General features: G+C 33.1%; 1 protein-coding gene and 1 long non-coding RNA gene across 5 annotated transcripts; both read left to right on the top strand.

The window, feature by feature from the left end:
- The first annotated feature begins 1,580 nt into the window (after positions 1-1,580).
- LOC107894753 (uncharacterized) lies at positions 1,581-2,364 on the top strand. The gene is made up of 2 exons (XR_001683247.1): positions 1,581-1,737; positions 2,010-2,364. It is a non-coding gene; the product is annotated as an uncharacterized lncRNA (long non-coding RNA).
- A 7,739-nt stretch (positions 2,365-10,103) lies between these two features.
- LOC107895246 (probable E3 ubiquitin-protein ligase ZFP1) lies at positions 10,104-14,344 on the top strand. Of its 4 annotated transcripts, none has more exons than XM_016820529.2 (7): positions 10,104-10,452; positions 10,610-10,661; positions 11,898-12,735; positions 12,912-13,276; positions 13,435-13,533; positions 13,626-13,793; positions 13,947-14,344. In XM_016820529.2, exons 3-7 carry the CDS (start codon positions 11,928-11,930, stop codon positions 14,091-14,093), a joined length of 1,587 nt encoding a protein of 528 aa, XP_016676018.1. In that variant the 5' UTR covers positions 10,104-10,452; positions 10,610-10,661; positions 11,898-11,927; the 3' UTR covers positions 14,094-14,344. The 4 variants fall into 4 exon arrangements, with proteins under 4 accessions (XP_016676018.1, XP_040941302.1, XP_040941303.1 ...); XM_041085368.1 differs by having other exon boundaries at positions 10,278-10,452; positions 11,895-12,735; XM_041085369.1 differs by lacking the exon at positions 10,610-10,661 and having other exon boundaries at positions 10,278-10,452; positions 11,895-12,735.
- Positions 14,345-20,256: the final 5,912 nt, after the last annotated feature.

Genomic DNA, 20,256 nt, shown 5'->3' on the forward strand with positions numbered 1-20,256 from the left:
TACGCCCAATAAGTTAGGAAGCAATATTTTCAAGACATTCGAAACTAAGCTAACCCTTTTTGAAAATCCTTATCTCAAAATGACAAAACGCCATATCCAGTAAGTTAGGTCACAACGTTTTGAAATTCCAAGACAGTTGCTCGTATTTTTAAAACCTTAAAACTTAGAAGGGTGCTTGACTATTTGAACTCAACGAGAAAAGTTGCAACCCACTAAGTTAGGGCACTACCTTTTTTGAAGTGCCCAAATACCAAGCATTGCCTTTTTATTTTTGAAGACTTTTGAATCTCGTTTTTAATTAATGCATAAGGAATCATATATATACATTATAACATATAGCATATTACAATAATAGGTAGCTAAAACATGCATTTAAATAATATGATAGCAATAATCTAAAGATCCTATGCTAGATACATACATACATATAGCAAATCTTAGTTACGTAACAACATACATATTAAGATATACATAGCATATATTGAAGAGAAATAAGCAAAATATACGAACACTCAAAGTAATAATTAATTTAAAAACAATGCATGATATATAATTAGACATATAAATATATACAAAACAAATGTGATAATATATATATAAAAAATAATGATAACATATATATCAAACAAACAACACTTAATAATATTATGTAGCTAGCTTTTAATATATAAATAATATAAAATATAACAATATATAAAATAATGTAATGAAAAATGAATTTTAAATATTTAATAGTATATAAAAAAATGTTTAATAGTAATTTATACAATTTTTAAAACTATACATGATGATATATATATTAAGAGATAAATGTACGATAAAATATAAAATAATGTAATATAATGTATAAAATTTTATAGGAAACATATAATAATATAATAACATAAAAAAAATTATTATTTATCTATTATCAAAAAAAAATATTTAATTAATAAAATATTAATAATACATCTACTATATAAAACAATATGATATCATATGACATAATAAAATTTAATTACATATAATTTAAAAATAAATGATAATAAATATAATATGATGGATAATATAAAAATAATATATATCATTTTATATAACTAATATTTATGAAAATAAACTAATATATAAAGTAGTTAAAATAAATTAAAAATATGTAAAAGGATTAAAATTTAAAAGAATGAAAAATTTGGGCTAATTAAAAGAATATAAAAAGAATTTGAGCCAATTAGGAAAATGCATAAAAACCGAGGGACTCACTGGGCAATTGGCCCTAATCCCAAAACGCCGTCGTTCCTCAGAGTATAGTTCAAAAGCCATTAGGACTAAATTGAAATAACTATAAAATATTAAGGCCGAATTATAAATAAAATAAAATGAAATTACGGAATTTAATAAATTGGAGGGATCAATTGAGAAATTTACCCACTTATCAAAAACACGCGGATCCTCTCCGGGTCATCGGATCAACGCGCGGATCCTAAGCCTTGAAACCACACCGTTTTATGTTTATTGAATTAAACCAAAACGGCACCGTTTCATCAAGGCTATATAAGCCAGATTTTAGCTTTAAAATCATTTTGCACTCTGTTTCAAAAAAAAAAAAGAAAAGAATCCTCTGAACGAGGACTTGGGGTGAGTTGTCGGAGGGCTATCGTGCTTCCGTCCGGAGTTTGCACGCACTCACGTGCCCCCGTCTTGGCCTCCACGTACGGTGGTTGGAAACTGAAAAGTTTCCTTTTTCCGACACGAATCGAAATGGTACGCTTCCCTTTTCCTTTTCATTATTCGGATATATATACATGTACATATATATAAAGCATTCACCTTTATGTATTTCGATCGACTGTTGGTTTCTTTAGTATAAGAACGATTTTGTTTTTATTGAATCTTTCTGTTCTTCCCAAAAAAACCCCTTTCAGATTAAAAGAAAGGGGTTTTTATAACCCTCAATTACATCTTAGGGAAAGAATCTGTTGATTTCTTTCCATGTTTATTTCCTTTACTGTTGTGGTTCTTCTTCTCTTTTGCAGGTACCATTGAGGATTTCATGGCGAGGAAACGTTGATCCATGCACCGATCATGGCGCGTCATGGAGCCTGGAATCACGGCACCGATGGTGGTGACGATTGGCGTGCCTGTGATACAAGCTCTGGAACCTTCCGTTTGCGGCGCCTAGGGTTCCAGAAACCCTAGGTTTTCCTTCTCCTGTTTACCAAATTGGGCCATTTGGGCCATACCTGGTTGGGTGTAAACAGGCTAGTATTTGGTTGGGCTAAAATGTAATTTTGGGCTTGTGTGTAACGGGTTTGAGGTTTTAAGTATTTGGGCCACTAACATTTGGGTTTTTGTAAACTGGACTGAAATAAATAAACTTTTATTTATTTATTTATTTTTATTTGTTTATCTCACGGGCCCGGGTAGATTTGGGCTACTACATAAGGTATATTGTTTGGTAATTCCTCGTAACCCTATTTCAGCAACGGATACGGGTTAGGGATGTTACAGTAAACATCTCAATGGAATCCACATTCACATCATGCTCATTTTTGTAACGTAATAATTAAATTCATGCTCAATCTTTCCAATCATTTCATTTTCGTGTAATTAATGTTTTCATCCGGAGAATTATAACAATTTAACTTAAGGAACACAAAACTACTTTGCTTCCACAAGCTGTAGAGCTGATTATTTAAACAAGCTTTATTTGATGCTACTCACTCAAGTTGTCGAAAATCTATAACTTATGTTGGATCTTAGTCATCGCTAAATAATGATTCAATGCTTTTCACTCAAGCTGTCGAGAATCTGCAACTTATGTTGGATCTCAACCACGATTAAATAATGATTCGATATTGTTCACTCAAGCTGTCAAGAATCTGCAAGATTACTCAATATTCTTTTCTCCCTAAAATTCTCACTCTACTACAAGAACCCACCAAATCTTTACAAACATCTAATTCTTAAAGATCCTATGACAATCAAAACTCATAATCACTTAGAATTTAACTAGAATGAATCAAGAAATCAATATAATTCCAACTTATTCTCTACCTAAAATCCAATAAAAATTGTGAAAAATGGAAAATCTAAGTTTTAAGGATTGAAATATCAAGAAAAGAGCTAGAAATCAACTTTACCTTGTTAAATCATTGAAATTTTATAAAAAAAAAAAATCAAAAGGAAATATTTGATAGAGTTGAGAGAATTTAATTGATATATTTTCAATTTTTTCATGAAAATGAATGAGAGATAATCTTTCTTTCCAACTAAAATTTGCTAATGTCTGGTCTATTTGCTCTCAAACCCTTAGGCCAATCATCTAATAAGGGCCTTACATTTTCTTAATTCTATTTTCTAATTTTTAGACATTACAATTTTGATTCTTTTACAAAATAGTCTATATTTTAAATTCATCTATCTAATTCTAAATGATTAATAAATAATTAATAATTATCACCCACTAATTATGGATTATAAAACTAAATCAATAGTCGTTTCCAAAAATCTCTTGGTTTAACTTCTCGAAAAATTTGAAATTACTGGTTCTAGCACAAAATCAAAATTTCCAACACTAGAAAAATTTAGGCCTTTACAAGTAAAGTTCTTATTTTCGAATGTGATACATGCATGGATGAGTGAAATTTATTAAATTCCATTCACCGAAGCTACCAATTTTCAAATTTGGAAAATCAATCAACTTGCGATGACTTTTTGGATGGGATCCAGACATATCTGGGTTGATATGTATGCATAACGTTCAAGGGTCTATCTCTTAGTTTCAAAATGCACTTTAAATCACTTAATTTCGAGTTCAAAAGCTCAAATTATGACAATTATAGTGAAAACTGAGCGAACAGAATTTCTAGACAGGATTATTATGGAAATTACGAGTTTTGGGCTTTTAATTCGAGTTTAAATTATATTAGTTCCGATTTTTAGGCTTAATTTTTGTTACATATGAGCCTAGTATTGTATTATTGAGTTTTATTATATTATTATTTATGTATTCCAAATTTTGGATTTTTTTAAGTATTTTAAGTTATTTAGGAGTTTTATGTTTCTCAGTCGATAAGAAAGTTTAGTTTAAAACTACTTCTTGTAGAGTTTCACTATACTTGAGAGTTCTATTTGAATATACTTGGCTAGCTTATATACATGTTTATTAATTGTTCATTACAGACACTATTATTTTCATTAATAAAGTTTTCTACTCTAGGAGTTAGTTTTTTTGTGGAAGATTTCTTTCTTGTGATTTTTAGAAATAGTTTTCTTCTTGATTTTTAGAAGTAATTTTCTTCTTGATTTTATTCAAGGAGTCGTGATAATTCATTATTCAGCCTTCAATTTGCCAAGGAATTATTTCTTGGAGGGTTGATTATGACCATTAATTTAGTTTGTTGGAGTTTATAATCAAAGGGTTCAATTAAACACTTATACATCTATTCATCATATCCATCGGTTTACTCGTTTTATCCTCCACTTTGTTTTTTTTAAATTTTTGTTTCTTTATTCTTTATTCTCAAATTTCTTTTTTTAGTGTTTTCGTTTTCTTTATTTCTTTTTTTTTCTTTATAGGTCAGATCTGAATTCTTTTTTTCTTGAGTCAAACAACTTGAATTCGACCCTCTTCCGCCTCCCTCTTTATCATTTGATATCAGATTTGTATGTTTTTGAGTTGTTTCCTTGTAATAAATATAATGTTTTCATCAATTTTGCTTAAATAGCCTTTAAAAATTATTTTTACCTTGAAATATTTTTGGAAAAATATTAATTTCAGTGGGTAAATGAATTCAAATCGATTTGAAATTTTGTATACTATTTATTGACACTTTATTACTTTGAAAAAACTATTTCCCAAAAAAATTGAAAAAAAAAAACAAAGAAAAGTCAAAAAAGATAAAAAAAATTGTGGGTTGAATTTTGTGTCCAAAATTTTATCTTTTATTTATCAAATAAAGAGCTCTATTTTTTTTTGATTTTAGCACATCAGAAACACCTTAAATGAAATTTTTTAGTTGTTTTCTATTGTTTCAGCTTTTCGATCGAATAGTTTATTTTCTTTGATTCTAGCATTAGTTTTTTTTAGTTTTTACTATTCCATTATGCATTTTAACACATTTTCACTTCCTGTGTTAATTGGTACGAAAAGAGTTGTCTCTCTTTTCTCCGCGCAACTTACTTTCTTTGGAGTTGAGTTTTTCTTTGGCTTTTTAAAGCCTTAGATCAGCTTTGTTAAAGAGGGGTCTCACATTTTTTTTTTGAAGATTATTGAGTTTGATGTAAGAAAACCGGGTTTGAAAATGCAACAGAAAATAAGTTAAGGGGAAACCCGAGTTTTAAATTTTTTTTCTAAAATTAGAACTTGGTTGTAGGGGTGTGCAAAATTCGGGTAAAATTGAAAAAATTCGATTAACCGACCGAATTCGATTAATCGGTCGGTTAACCGAATTAATTCGGTCGGGAGTTGGTTAATAATTATTTGAGTTTTTGGTTAACGGTTAATTCAGTTCGAACCAGTCGGTTAACTAAATTTTGTCGGTTTAACCGAAAAATTAATAAATAAAATTATAATATATAAATAACCTACTATTCACTCAAACCCAATTCAACATAAACCCAAATACCCAATCTAATATATATTAACCCAAGTACCCAACCCAACCCAATTACCCAACTCAATCATAAACATTACAAATAATTTAATAAATAAAAAAAATCTAAAACTAAAACTAAAAATAAAAAACTTATAATTTTATACAAATAATTCGGTTAATTTGGGTAATTCGGTTAAGTCGGTTAATTCAGTTAATTTTATACTTATTTTAACCAAAAATTAAAAAACATATAATTTTCGGTTAATTCAGTTAACTGACCGAATTAAATGGAAAAATTTCGGTTCGGTTAATTTTTTTGAAAAAAATTCGGTTTGGTTAAGGTTAAAATTTTTGAAGGGTCGGTTAATTCAGTTAATGTTAGTTCGGGTCGGTTAACCGATTGAATACCCCTACTTGGTTGTGATATCTAAAGTAGTAAACAATTAATTAAAACTGTACCTTTTTGATTTGTCTAGGATGAACGTTTCGACCGAGTTGCCTTCTCTGCTATCCTCAAGCTCACGTCTGTCGAGTTTGGGCTTCCATCGAATCATAAAATTTTCTACAAAATTACTAGTGGGATAATTTTGCAATTTCTCTAAACTTCTGGATCAAGTTTTAAATATGAAAAATATCTCTGGAAATTTTCTAAAATAAATTCTTCAGAGAATTTTCTCTCTACAACTTTCTCTTAAATTCAAGTGTGTGAAAAATAATTATCCAAAACTCTCTTTATATAGGGAGAGTTTAGAGAATTCAACTATGATTAAACTTAATCACTTTAATATAATACTTATCAAATAAATATTAGATCAATTTTAATATTAAACCTATTAAGTTAATAGAATATTTATCTATATGATAAATATTAAACTAAATTTCATACTAAGGGAATCATTTTAATATTAAATTAAGTATTAAATTAAATTTAATATTAAATCTATTAAAATAATATTATTTTTGAAATATTTAATTTGAAATCAAATTACTTGGTAGAGTCCCTATAGGAGTTTGATTCTTCTACTGCTCAATCGCCAAAGGACCACTCGCCAGCCACCGGAATGCCCCCGTCATCGCTGCCGACACCGTCGTGTCTGATGGTGCCATCGTAGGTGCGACACCCTCACGATACCTCGAGCTGGTTTAGATGTTGCTGGTTTGATCCGGGCTAATAATGGCCCGATCGGTTCGGTCCAGCCATTGTTGGACAGTCGGCCCAGTTTCACATATCCGGCCCAGTTTGACCAATTTTTTAGTTTTGGTCTCGATTTTGGGTTCTCAGGCCCAATTTTCGATATCAGGCCCAGTTTTCAAGTTCAATTACCCATTGAGCCAATTGTCTAACTTGAAAATTAGTTTCCAAAAATATCATATTTATTTTAATTAATTTGATTAATTTAATTTTACTTGATCAAAATTAATTTTTCCGAAAATTATCGAGATTTTCTAAAATTAATTTTTCAAGAAAATTATTTAATCAAATTCTCTAGTTGAACGATTCTCACGACCACCTAATTTAAATTAACATCTAATAAATCGGCTCAATTAAATTATTTCTAAATTCATAAAATTTCCATCTGATTCAAATGCAGTTTGATCGAGCTTTTGTTAAGCTAGCAGAGGAACCAATCAGACACATACAATTAGGCTCGAGTAATTGCAATTATGGCTAGAAGCATCATTCTGATATTTCGCAATTTACTTAATCATAGAGTCAGTCCACAGAAAGTACCATGATTGAAAATTCCTTATTGCATACACTTTACGAAAGCATTTCATCCAACTGCTTTGTCCAATGACCTCACCATATGTGTGTTACTCTCATATGATATCTTTAATTCCTTTAAGTTAAATCCACTCACTCAATACAATTTTATTTTATCTCATTGTCACCATTGTGTCTTTTTAATGATTAATATGACCACTGTCAACAAATGACTGTGATAAATTGTTTGTTTTAGAACAAACAACTTGTAACCACATTCCATATTTATCAATCCACACAATGCCAATAAGAGGATATCGTTAACTCTTTAATTGAGCTATGAATTTCATTGTTGCTAGTAAAGTCATGCCATACACAAGTCATGTACCCAACATACCAACTATGGGTTCAATCATCTTTAGAGCAAAAGCCTCTACTTATATCAAAGCACATGAGTTACATACGCATGGTCAAGTAAATCACACCATGAACATCATAAGTGAATTAATTCACAAATGGATTTAGAATTAATTTATCTTGGGTCCAATCCCATGTACCACTCTTCCAATGAATACATCTATGTCTCTACCCGTAGAGTCTACTGCTTCGATAGCCAAGACTAATCATCTCCCCAATTAGAATTGTAGATGACATAATAATCCTTCTAAGTATTTGAATCAAATGCTCACTTTGATTCTTTTATGAGATTACGGACTCGTTTAGATTATCTAATGAAGTATGTTGTCTTTCTCGCAATGCAATCGTTCTTACAGTGCCACTTATCATCAATTTGAAATTAGACAATCAATAAGCTATATTTGCTTGTCACAATTTCACTATGCATGCAAAACATGAAAGACGAAAATAGAAAAGACATAATAGTAAAATGTAAAATTAACTTTATTTATTCATTCATTGTTTAAATACATAGAAAACAATTACATGTTCACTACAATATAAGAACAATTCCCAACATTTGATTACTCTTTAAAAGTTACAAGCGAGAAAATCTTAACTTCTTTTCTTTGCCTCTTAGAGTTGTTTATTTTTATTGTGAGTGCAAAACGGTGAGGTTTAATGTTCTCTGATCAACTTTTCTTGTTTGAATTTTTTTATTTGGGCTAGATCTGTAGTTAGGCAGGGTCAAAACCGCATTCAAAGGTTTTCATGCATTTTGCAAAACAATCTACAACTTGTTGGCCTCTCGATTGATATACGACAACTTTACCTTCCATTCTTGACCATAAATGTCACAATGTTTCGGATCAAAGCCAAGGAGCTATTCCCGACCATTCTATCATTCAAGAGTTGGACAACTAAGATGTTGTCACACTCCACAAGGACTTTCTTGAAGTCTATATTCCAAACAATCGAGATCCCATAGAAAATTTCGCACAAATTTGCCTCGAGAATCCCCACTTTTCACCTCTATTGGATCCGCTGGTTTCTACTTTTATCATAGATTAATCCCCCTGCTATTGCTTGAGAATTGCCCAACGCTATTGCCCCCATCGAAATATCGCAACTCAAGCAACTATTAACAGTGCTGTTCACATTACAATGCTCCCCTTGGAAGATCATAACATTATGTTTCTCCTTAGCCACTAACATGTAATTGCAAAAAGTGTTTTCCAAGTGACATCGTTAAACTAAAGAATAAATGTATCACTAGTAAATACATTGCATCATCCATATATTTAAATTTGCTGCGAAGAAATTGTCATGCAAATCTATAAGTAATAATCCAATCCACACCGCACAAGCAAGTGTGCAAAATATGACATTTTCAATGTAGCAGCCATAAGCAAAATATGATGCATCCCTTGCAATACCATGTTTACATCTTTAAAAATTTGTAAAGATTCTCTCTCCACTCCTACCATAAGAGTTGCTTTATTCTTTGCAGTAATGGCAATTTCCATAATTTAGTCCAATGATCTTTTTTCGATCCCAATTACCAACCATTGTTGCGTATAAGCATTGAGATTGTAAACTTACCAACGCTAGACCACCTCCATACGCATTAATCAAATCCTAAATTATCTTTTAGAAGGGGTACCTCCATATGCATTAATCAAGCCCTAAACTATCTTTTGGAAGGGGGATCGAAGCAATCTACAAAAGGATCGACTATTCTAAAAGATAAGCAAAGGAATCCTATTTCCAATTGTCATATTTATCTACCATATTCAAGACCCAAACATTCTCTAAACTGCTAGCTTCCATAGTGCTTTTGCTAATAAAAGGTCTTACATTAGGCAGCTAAAGATCTAGCCAAAGCCTCACAATTCTTCCATTGTCTAGTGACCAACTTATATTACTTCGAAGCATCTCTTGTAATTTCATGAATGAACCTCAAACATAAGAATAATTAGCTTTATTGATAGTAATAGAACAGCAACCTTTAAATTTATATTTATTCTTCCTAGTTAACAATTCTAAACCCGAATTTGAAGAGAAAAGATTTATTTTGATCTCACACACATACTAGTTTTTAACATCAAATATAATCAATTAAGATATAATATGTGATATATAAACGATTAAATGTAATATTCTTATTTATAAAAAGTAATGTGGAATAAATGTAATGGGAGATATGATTTACTCTTAATAATATTGTTGAAATCACATTTTACTATGGACTACTCAAAACTCAAATAAATACTAAAATGATAATGAGATATTAAACCATAAAATGTTGATTGGAAAGGCAAATGGGAGCACATGGGATAAGAAACAGAGGACCCACAAGCAAATATGTCCTTAAATTTGAAAGCTTTTTCATGGGAACTTAAAGAATATGGGTTGCTATTTTATCACATCTTCATCATGAAAATGTAATTTTATAAATAGATTTGGACCCTTTTTATAGTTAACATAAATAATATGTAATTCATTCTATTAAATATCCAATCATTAATGAAAACGTTACTTTTCTTATATTTATTTCTCATTTTTAATATAAATATATCTTATAATTTATCTAAAATTAAAATTAGAAAAGTGAAGTCTGTTTATAAAAGTGGAAATGTCTTGTCTCTATCTCGCTCTTTCTCTCAATTTTCTCTATCTTTTCATGTTTTCTCTTTCATTTCTCTTCTAATTATTATTATTTTCTTCAGATCTCTCAAATCTCTCATTCTATTCTTTCCTTAATTTCGCTTCTAATCGGTTAGTCTTTCTTTTCTTTTCATTTTTTCTTTTTAGCCTTTTTTCAAATTGTACGCTTAATTTTTGAATAGCTAGGGTTCTACATTGTCTGAATTTTGATTAATGCAGAAAAATTTAACAATTTTTAATTTTTTTTCACTTTTGACTTTTTCCTTAGGATTACCATTAACATTAGCTCTTCTTCTGGGCTGTGTTCTTATGATTATAAGGTACGGCGAAGAAAGAAGACTATCTTGTTTTCTCTTAAATTTGAATTTGCATGCTGCTAACAAATTTAGATTTTCAATTCTTTTGATAGATAATGGGCTTTTTACAATTTGACTAATTTGTTTGAAACTAAGATTTTGTATATTCCAGAAACTTCCGTTTTTGGGCGTTTATTCAATGTTCTAATCAAAGGAGGAGTTGGTGGGAGAACTTTTTGGATGCTCTTTAGGATTGGAAAGATTATGATAAAAAAAACCTGAAATATTTTTGCCTTTGCCTTATTGTGTGTGTGTGTGTGTGTGTGTTTTTTTTTGGAAGATCAATAAATAATTGTATTTTCTTAAATACAGTAAATTTCTCCATTCTAGAGTTCGGCATGGGTCATTTTTTTGATTGGATGTTTTTGATGATGGGTTTTTATTTATGATTGGATGTTTTTATTTATGCCTGTTTTCTTATAGTAAAGATTTACTTTTTGGGGGGTGGGGATATGAATTTAGGGTTAGATCATGGTGATGATTTTTATGTTGTTTGGTTGATGATGTGAAGGAAGAAATGTATGATAGCATGTATGGAAGTATTGCATTTTGAATTTCTAAGAATTGGAATATATGTTTAAAGAAACTTTTGTTTTATAGGACATCTGAGTATTGGAGAATAAGTTCTTTCGTCTTTTTGGCATTCTTAGTCTGAGGTTAAATTAGCGGACAATGCAAAGAGACTACAATGATTAGTATATTCTCAAGGATCCGTGCCTTTGTCCTGAATGCTATGTTAACCGTTTCTTGGTTTACAAGTGCTGCAATTTGAAAAAGTGGATTTGTTAATATTCTTTGCATGTTTGCTTCTCTTCCATTTGTAGAAGGAAATGCTTTGTATTTCTACTGAAATAAGTGCATATTATAAATTCCAAATAAATAGATGAGAAGGTTTGATTAGCAAGTAATACTTTGCATGTCTTGTATTTCTGCTCTTAACTTGGATGAAGGGGATACTGAAATTGAGGTGGAGTATGTGCTAAAGTTTCATTTCGTTGTGTGTCTTTTCTGATAATTCAAACTTTATAGATTTGCTGTTATTTTCAAGTTATATTTGTATGTTTTATTTTTTGTTCTTATAAATGGATAGATGCATGGTGGCCAGTTAGCTTTTTCTTCTCTATGCTATATTAAATGTGGATTATGGTATGGCTTGTACTAAGATAAGTTTTTTTTCTTTTTCTTTTTACTTTGAAGCAGTGACAAACTGTAACAAGTTATTGGAACACCATGGGCCAAAGAAATATGCTATGCCCTAATCAGATGATAGATTTAGAAATGGACCAGCAAGGCCAAGGATATCTACATCCTGAGCCCTGCATCTTTATGGGTGGCAGGCCTAATTACCCTCCACCTGATATCCAGATGGGAGTCACGGCTCCAGGGAATGCTACTAGTCTTGATACTCATCCCCTACCAGAGCATTATGACAGTGGTATGTTCTATGGGTTACCCCAGTACCCAGGTGTTCAGCATCATAATCATTCCCCAAATCTTGATCTTGGTATTGGAAGTGCGTCCAACTATTACATCCCCTATGTGGCTAACCCTTCGTCGAGTGCTCCTGTAAATCATGGACCAGCCGACCAGATGCCATCTTCAAGCAACTTCAACCTCCTAGGAGTTTCTGCAAATGAATATGCAAGGAATTGCCACTTCATGGATAATGTTAGTGGCTCGTATAAGAGAAAGAATTCTGAAGGAGTCCCAGGAAATTTTCCGCATTTTAATGCCCCATCAAGCTCTAGTTCCTCAGTTACACCATTAAGTTCTAGACATCCTGACGGAGTTGGGACAATGGATGGTGCATCCTTCAACATTCCTCAGTATAGGGGAAATGGCCCTCCAACAATTAGAGAAGCAGGACCTCAAAGAAGTGTGAGGAACAGATTAGGCGCAACTCCAGTGGAACCTGTTTTGATGCATAGTGCTAACCATGTTTTTCAAGGAAACTACATACGTCAGCCCTTTCAGCCAACAATAACAGATGGAGGTGCCTCAGCCTGGACTCAGGTTCCTGGGGTTCCATATATGCATGGTAGTTCCTCCATTCCTCTATTCTTTCCTCCCAAGCTTGTTTTAGGAATTTCAATTTTCCATAAGTTATATTTCTCTTTTTTGAAAGCAGCTTCCATGTAAATGAGGTGATGTAGTACAATGTTTTCTCCTTGAAACTGATTTCTGTGGACTCTTCACTGTCTTATGTTTGAGCAGGTAGCAATGTTGGTGCACCTATGGAGACTAGTCTTAGAAGTTCCACAAACTTTTCACATGCTTCTCCCCTTGAACTTCGGAACCATAATTTTCATCACCCTGCACCACCTATTGAAGGAGTAAGAGGTCACAGCATTAATATTCATCCACAAGTAGCAGCAGTTCCTCCTCGCTTTCCAGCAAGTTATGCCTCACAAAGCTCCATGAATCTTTCGCATGATGGTTGGGAGATGGGGCGTAGGCATCTGGGACCAGTTCCTCCTAGTGGCTTTAGGTTATATCATTCCCGCCGAGAGAGTGGTATCGTACCTGAGACAACTGTGAGACACCGCAATCTTCCTCACCTAAGAGTACTTCCGCCTGATGTTAGTACCTGTTCTTCATTTCTGCAATCTTATCTATGTTTATTACTTCATTTTCTTTTCTGAAACTAGGAAAAAGGTATTCATATATAACTGATCTTTTCTTTTTGGGGGTAATTTTCAGTTTAATATGGTGATATCTTTTAATTTATTTGGTGCAGGGAGTTGCTGTACTGGAGCTCCCAGAATTTTATGAAGTAGGGAACTTTATTGATCATCACAGAGATATGCGCTTGGATATAGAGGACATGTCTTACGAGGTTAGTTGAAGATCATATACATTGTTTTGTCTTGCATGGTTCAACTTTACTTTAGGTGACCATTCATTGTAAAATTCTCTAAATGACCACAGGAACTGCTTGCTCTGGGTGAGCGTATTGGAAACGTGAACACTGGATTGTCTGAGGAAACCATTACAAGTAAATTGAAAACAAGAAGTTATTCAACATTTGCTACAACTATTAATCTGGAAGAGGCAGCACCTATTGACCAGGAACCTGATTCTTGCATTGTTTGCCAGGTAACGGACACTGAACAATGCTTAGAACTAGTATTATTCTTTATCAATGAGCTTGAACTGCACATCTCCTTGTTCAAGTTTGAAGCACACACCATCCTACAACATGTCCATTCCTGACGGATGTTATTTGCTATTTCTCTTGGAATTTTACAGGAGGATTATAAGAACCAAGAGAAAATCGGAACTCTTGATTGTGGACACGAGTATCATGCAGGTTGCTTGAAGAAGTGGCTGGTTGTTAAGAATGTATGCCCCATCTGCAAATCCGAGGCGATAGCCACAGAGTCCAAGAATGTATAAAATATGGAGGTGAGAAAAGAGTAATAAATTACATAAAATGGTTGATGTTGGTAGAATCAATCTGGGAAAACTCACCTAGATGTTTCTAGATTGATATTTTGTCAAAGTATTTTGTACATAAACTTGCGGATATCTAACGGACAGTCCATCCATTATTTGTTGGCTTTGTAATTATCAAACAATTGTACAGACTCTCACTATGCAGTTTCAAGCTGTAATGTTAACTTCAGCTATAATGTGCTTTTTCACAACTTCTTTTCTTATTTTCTTTTCCAATAATATGTTTGCATCTCTCTGATTTTTATATTCTTGTTGAAGAACATTTTAAGGAAGGATTGGCATGACTAGGCTAGCCATTTCAGTGTTGTCTACCATTAATCTGGTGCCCAAATGTATAATGATCAACCAAGAGAGGAAGCCATACAATTTGCTTATCACTGAGCAAAGACTCCCACATAACCCCATGATTCACATTAGATGGGCGTCTCAGTAACGTCTCGTGGAACATAACCACCAACTAACCCAAAGGCAAAGCCCCCTTACTCCTGGTGCATCCATCCCATGATGTTAAAACCACCAAAAATGGTAAAACTGGGGAGAGCATAAGCTGGTTTTAGTTAAATTGGTTAAGGTTTCATATAGATGTGGTTAAGATGTGGTTTAAATATGTTTATAATATATATTATCTATACATATCTTGGAGAAGACATTGTTGGGAGGGACAGTCACGAACCTCCAACATAGATCATAAAATAGACATGAAGAAAAAAAAATTGTTAAGTTCGTTTGATTAGATCAACCATGAAAGTCGATTGGTTTGGTTATCGTAAAAGAATGGTTAGTTATGTATTAGAAAGCATCGAAGCGATTGACCTAAGAATTTGTTTAGGTAAAACCAAAACTCAAACCCTAGAAATAAATTTTGAACTTAGAGTGTGTTCAGCATTATTTTTCAAAATCGATAGGTTCTATTATAGTAGGAGGATAATTGGTTAAGTGTAAAAAATCGACTAAATTAACTGACTCAACTCTTTTGTCATGGGCTGCGGATTAAAGCTTATGATTAATGTACAAAGAGCGTCCCACAGAGGTCAATCAATTATATAGGGCTAATTGAACCTACTTGAACTGACTCGATTCATAGAACATGTGGAGAAACCCATCTACTTGAAGCCTTGGTGGTCCAGTGAAGCACTTAAAGAAAATTAGGGTTGCCATGGTAAATATGGAAACTAATATTAGAAGATTGATAATTTTATAATATTTGATTTTGTAGTCTTAGAGAATTGTACAAATTCCTTAACAATCTTAATTGTAGAAATACTTAATCTCGACTGTCAATGTAAAACAAACTGTACCATTGGATCTGGGGGAGCTCAACTATAAATAGAGATCTTCTCATTTGTACTCATCCTATAGAAACTCACTTGTAATATTTTATAGTAATGAAATCCTATTGAGAGCATTTACTCAAATACTTGGCGTGCTTTTGCTTTTTGTGACTTTTTTGTTCTTTTGTCTTTAAGTTGCTTCGATTTTATTTTTGGTGTTTTAAATAATTTCTATTGAGAATTCTCACTTTGTTAGAGTTAGGCTAACTTAAGCGGATTTGAACTCAAGAAACCACTTAAGGTTGCAAGGATTACAAGCCTAAAGTTCTAGCCCAGTGACCTTTGGTATCCGAACTACGGTTTGAAGGCGTCGATCAATATGTTAAAAGAAGTAGATGGAGACCCATGGGACTGCAAGGAAAGCTAAGTAGATGGAGACCCATGGGACTGTAAGGAAAGCTAGCCGAGCGAGAGATATGTTGTCGATTTTGGAAAGTTGAGTGGTCAATCTCGAGGAATCCATAGGGGATATGAGGGAGACACTGGAGATAGTTGAGGGACGTACTGATGAGTTGGACTCGATGAAAGAGCAGTTCAGGGAATATTTGTCGGAGTCTCTCAATTCCAATGTGGAAGTGATGTGATGGGTGCTCAATTCCACTACAGATAAGCTGACAGTAAGGGACAATACTCTCGAGGCCACAGTGATGGCTTTAAAGGAGGAAACTAAGGCCACAATAGGGTTTTAAGCATAAGAATTGAAGAGCTCGAGGGATAGCTTATTGTGTGCCGAGCAGTTGTGGGTAAAGGGGTGTTGGGTGCAACACTAAACTGCGAGATAGATGTCCCCAAACTGGAGAAGTTTAACTAGGCAAGGTTGCAAGGAAAGTGGAAATCTTCTTGTGGGAGATGGAGCAATACTTTCATGTCGTGAGCACCGAGGATAATGATGCGAAGGAAAATATTGTTGTTAGATATTTTACTGATTTTGCTCTTCGATGGTGGAGGCGAAAGTCTACTGATGAAAAGCGTGGTTAGGTTGTAATTGAGACTTGGGAGGAGTTCTAAAAAGATGACTTCAAGGAGCAGTTTTACACACAATATGCCGAAGAGAAGGCTTGAGCTAAGTTGCGCCGATTCTTGCGAGAAGGCACAACTTGGGAGTATGTGAAGGAGTTTAGAGAATTAATGCTCCAAATCACATATTTGAGTAAGAAAGAGACATTCTTTTATTCCATAGATGTGTTGAAGCTGTGGGTTAAATAAGAATTGGAACGCTGAGGGGTCCAAGAACTGTCAAAATCCATGATCATGATAGAGTCCTTAATCGAGCTTATTTCGAGGAAAGACAAGTTCGAGTCCCTTAAATCCAAGGAAAGGGACAATGGTGGGCGAGATTAAGGACATGTTGAGTATAGCAACAGTAATGGTGGTAATGGGAACCCACGGATGGTGTAACCCCCTAAACCTGACTTAGACGTTATGGTCAAATCTCGAATATCACATTGGCCATATTGATGGCCCAAAAAATCATTTAGTTATTTCTATTAAAAATCACTGTTGCTAAAAACGTCCTTGTAACTTGTTTGAGAAAACCAAATTTTGTTTGAAATTATTTATCTTTAGAAAACTCAAGTTTTGATATTTTCAAAAAACGTCGAACTTCAATTAAAACATCGCTGTAGATAATTTGCATATTTAAAACTCGTCATTTTTAAAATGTAGATTTAATATATATATCGTAAAATATCAATTTTGTGAGCAGATAGTGTTAACTTTCAAAAACAAAGTATTAAATTTTGAAAACACCCTTGTTGGGTCTTGTTTGACTTAGTTATGATCCATCGTCAATTGTCAATTTCACAATCTTTTAAATGATAATTTTAAAACCTAAATCATGCAGAAAAATCCAAAACCAAAATAATCCTAAGTCCAAAAGAAAATCTCAAGCAAAAGTCCACAGTAATAAAAACACATCCACAAAATATCGAGTACCAAAATAATATATTTTTGTAAAAATGATCGAGAGCACCTTCGTAAGCTGAGCCCGTCCTAACCTCGATTATTATCTAAAAAATCAAAATTAAAAAAAGGGTGAGCTTTAAAATCCCAGTGTGAGTTACAAATCATAATATCATAAATTAACACATAAAGCATCAGATTAAACATATCATATAAATATAGATATTCAGTCACAATTTCACATTTATCAAAATGCATAATGACGATGTCAATACAACACTTTTTCATAAATCAATGCAGATCTTTTAGAAAACAGATTATACCCATCTTCGCTACACACCATAATGAGTTCCCCAGAACTCGTCCATCCAATAACACACCAATATTGTGGACAAGCCACCAGATAGTGCAATCGAGCTGTTCGAAATAGAATATTGTGGTTGAACCATTAGATAATGCAAATATATTGTTAGATACAGAATATTGCGGGCATATTGCCAATTAAGTCATCCCGAGTTGCCCGGCAACGATGACCCACCACCCAGGTTGCCCAGCAACGATGGCTTACTCATATCAATATATAGTTAAATTGCCAGATACTTCATCCATACACATTATCCCAACCCCATGCATATGATATGACATACAGAACAAATTTTATATTTTCGATTTAACACAGTGGCATGCTTAACATGCGAATTAGAATCACAAATAATGGCATGCTTAACATGCGAGTCAAAATTAGATTAATAGCATGCTTAACATGCGAATCAAAATATCAGAATATTAACATGTTTAACATGCGAACCAGAACATCAATAATTCAATATCATGTTTATTGTACATGCATATCCAAATCGTCATATATCACATATCATGAGTGTAAGGAAATCGCACATCAACATTTTAACAGAAATCACACAATCGCATATTTCATCACAGATTTGAAGTTTTAGAATCCTTACTTGAAATCCTTCTTTAATGGATTTTACCAATCCATATGAACACTTAAAGTATTCACCCAATATCACTTTTCAGATAATTATTTAAACAGTAATTAATTATTTCTCATAATAATATTATCTTGACCAAATATGATATCAACGATTATTATCAAAACAAATTCCCACACATTTGCAAATCCGTTCGAAATGATCCCGATTCCAACTTCTAACGAAAGAGTTCGATTCTCGAGCCTAAAATCCTTCAACTTAATCGCACACTTGTACAATTGGGGTTACAAAACCAAGATTTTTTTATTAGCATTTCAATGAAACCCATAAATTAAAATGGTTAGCATTGTCTTAGTCGAGTATGTATGTATAAAATATACAAGAGTGAATCAAGGACAAAAGATTGACTATACTTACGTAGTAACAAAGGAAATAGGTCTAAATGATTTCCCACGATATGTTGATTAGAGATGAGGATTCCACACTAGCAAAAAATAATATGATGTAAAACAAAAGTTAGAAGATAAGATGGGAAGTAACCTTTTAATGAACAAAAATCATAATTGAAGGATTATATAGACGAATTTCAAAAAGAGGAGAAAATAAAAAAATAAAAAAATTTCGAGTGGTGGTTGACGGCTACAATGCGGCGGTGGTAGTGGAGAGGTGGTGGTGAGGTAGAGGTGCAACGGCCTTTTGTGGTGGTGGAGTGAGGGATAAATGAGAAGAAATGGTGACTTAGATGGTGAAATGGAAGAAAAAAGAGAGAAAAGGGGGAGGAACAAGGTGGTGGACGGTAAAGAGAGGGGAGGAGAAAAAAATGAAAAAAGAATAAAAATTGAATTGGACATGTCTAAGTACATGGCCGACCAAGGTAAGTTAAGGGAGGAAATTTGGTAGGTTGATGGGTGTAACACCCCTAACCCGTCTTCGTCGCCAGATTAGGGTTACGGAGTATTACAAAACAATAAAAAACATTTGAACATTTTATCAATCAATAATATAATCACATCACAAACCATTCATATTCATGCACAATGTCCTTAAGTCGAGCCTTCAAGGCCCTAAAAATAACCTAGAATCAATTTAGAACAAATTTGAAACGGTTTAGAAAGTTTAGTAAAAATATGCAAAATTTGTAAAATAGGGTCACAAGGCTAAGACACACGTTCGTGTCTTAGGCTGTGTAACAATCAAACTAGGGACACACGACTGTGTCCCAGCTCATGTCCTCACCCGTGTAACTCTCTAAGTAGGGTCACATGATCGTGTCACAAGCCTGTGACCAGGCCGTGTAACTTTTTTAGCCGCCCCACACGCCAGTATGCTAGGCCGTGTAACTCACTGACTTGCACCCTAAAGAACTCATCTGATGACATACGATCGTGTCGCCAAGCCGTATGTCTCACACGGCTGAGTCACACGCCCGTGTCTCAGGCCATGTTGACCTAAAATGAACCTTAAACAACAAGTTTACCAATTCAAGCTTACTTAGACCTTAAGTAATCCATTTACCAGCCAAAAGACTTATTCAAAATAACATTAAACAAGCTCAAAACATGCTAAATCAACCATCCTAAGTGCTTAACCAATGTACCCTTATTCGTACCACAAGTATACACAATTATGTACAAAATGAACTATCATTTAAAGCATTTTAAATCACTCCATCAAACATTCAACCAATGTGTCAAACATAAGCATTTCAATCACAACATTCCAAATATACTTACTATGAGTTTGCACTAAAATATCATACCTCGTTCACATATAAACCATATAAATTGACTATTTGCATTTAAGATCATATATTAACACTTTACATATCAAAACAAAAGTAATGACATACAAGACTATTACATGCCATATAATCCAAAATGAACATTCCAAAAACTATCGAAAATGAGTGGATAGTGT

The sequence above is a fragment of the Gossypium hirsutum genome, chromosome A13, assembly GCF_007990345.1.
Source record: "Gossypium hirsutum isolate 1008001.06 chromosome A13, Gossypium_hirsutum_v2.1, whole genome shotgun sequence".
In the NCBI taxonomy this organism is placed as follows: domain Eukaryota; kingdom Viridiplantae; phylum Streptophyta; class Magnoliopsida; order Malvales; family Malvaceae; genus Gossypium; species Gossypium hirsutum.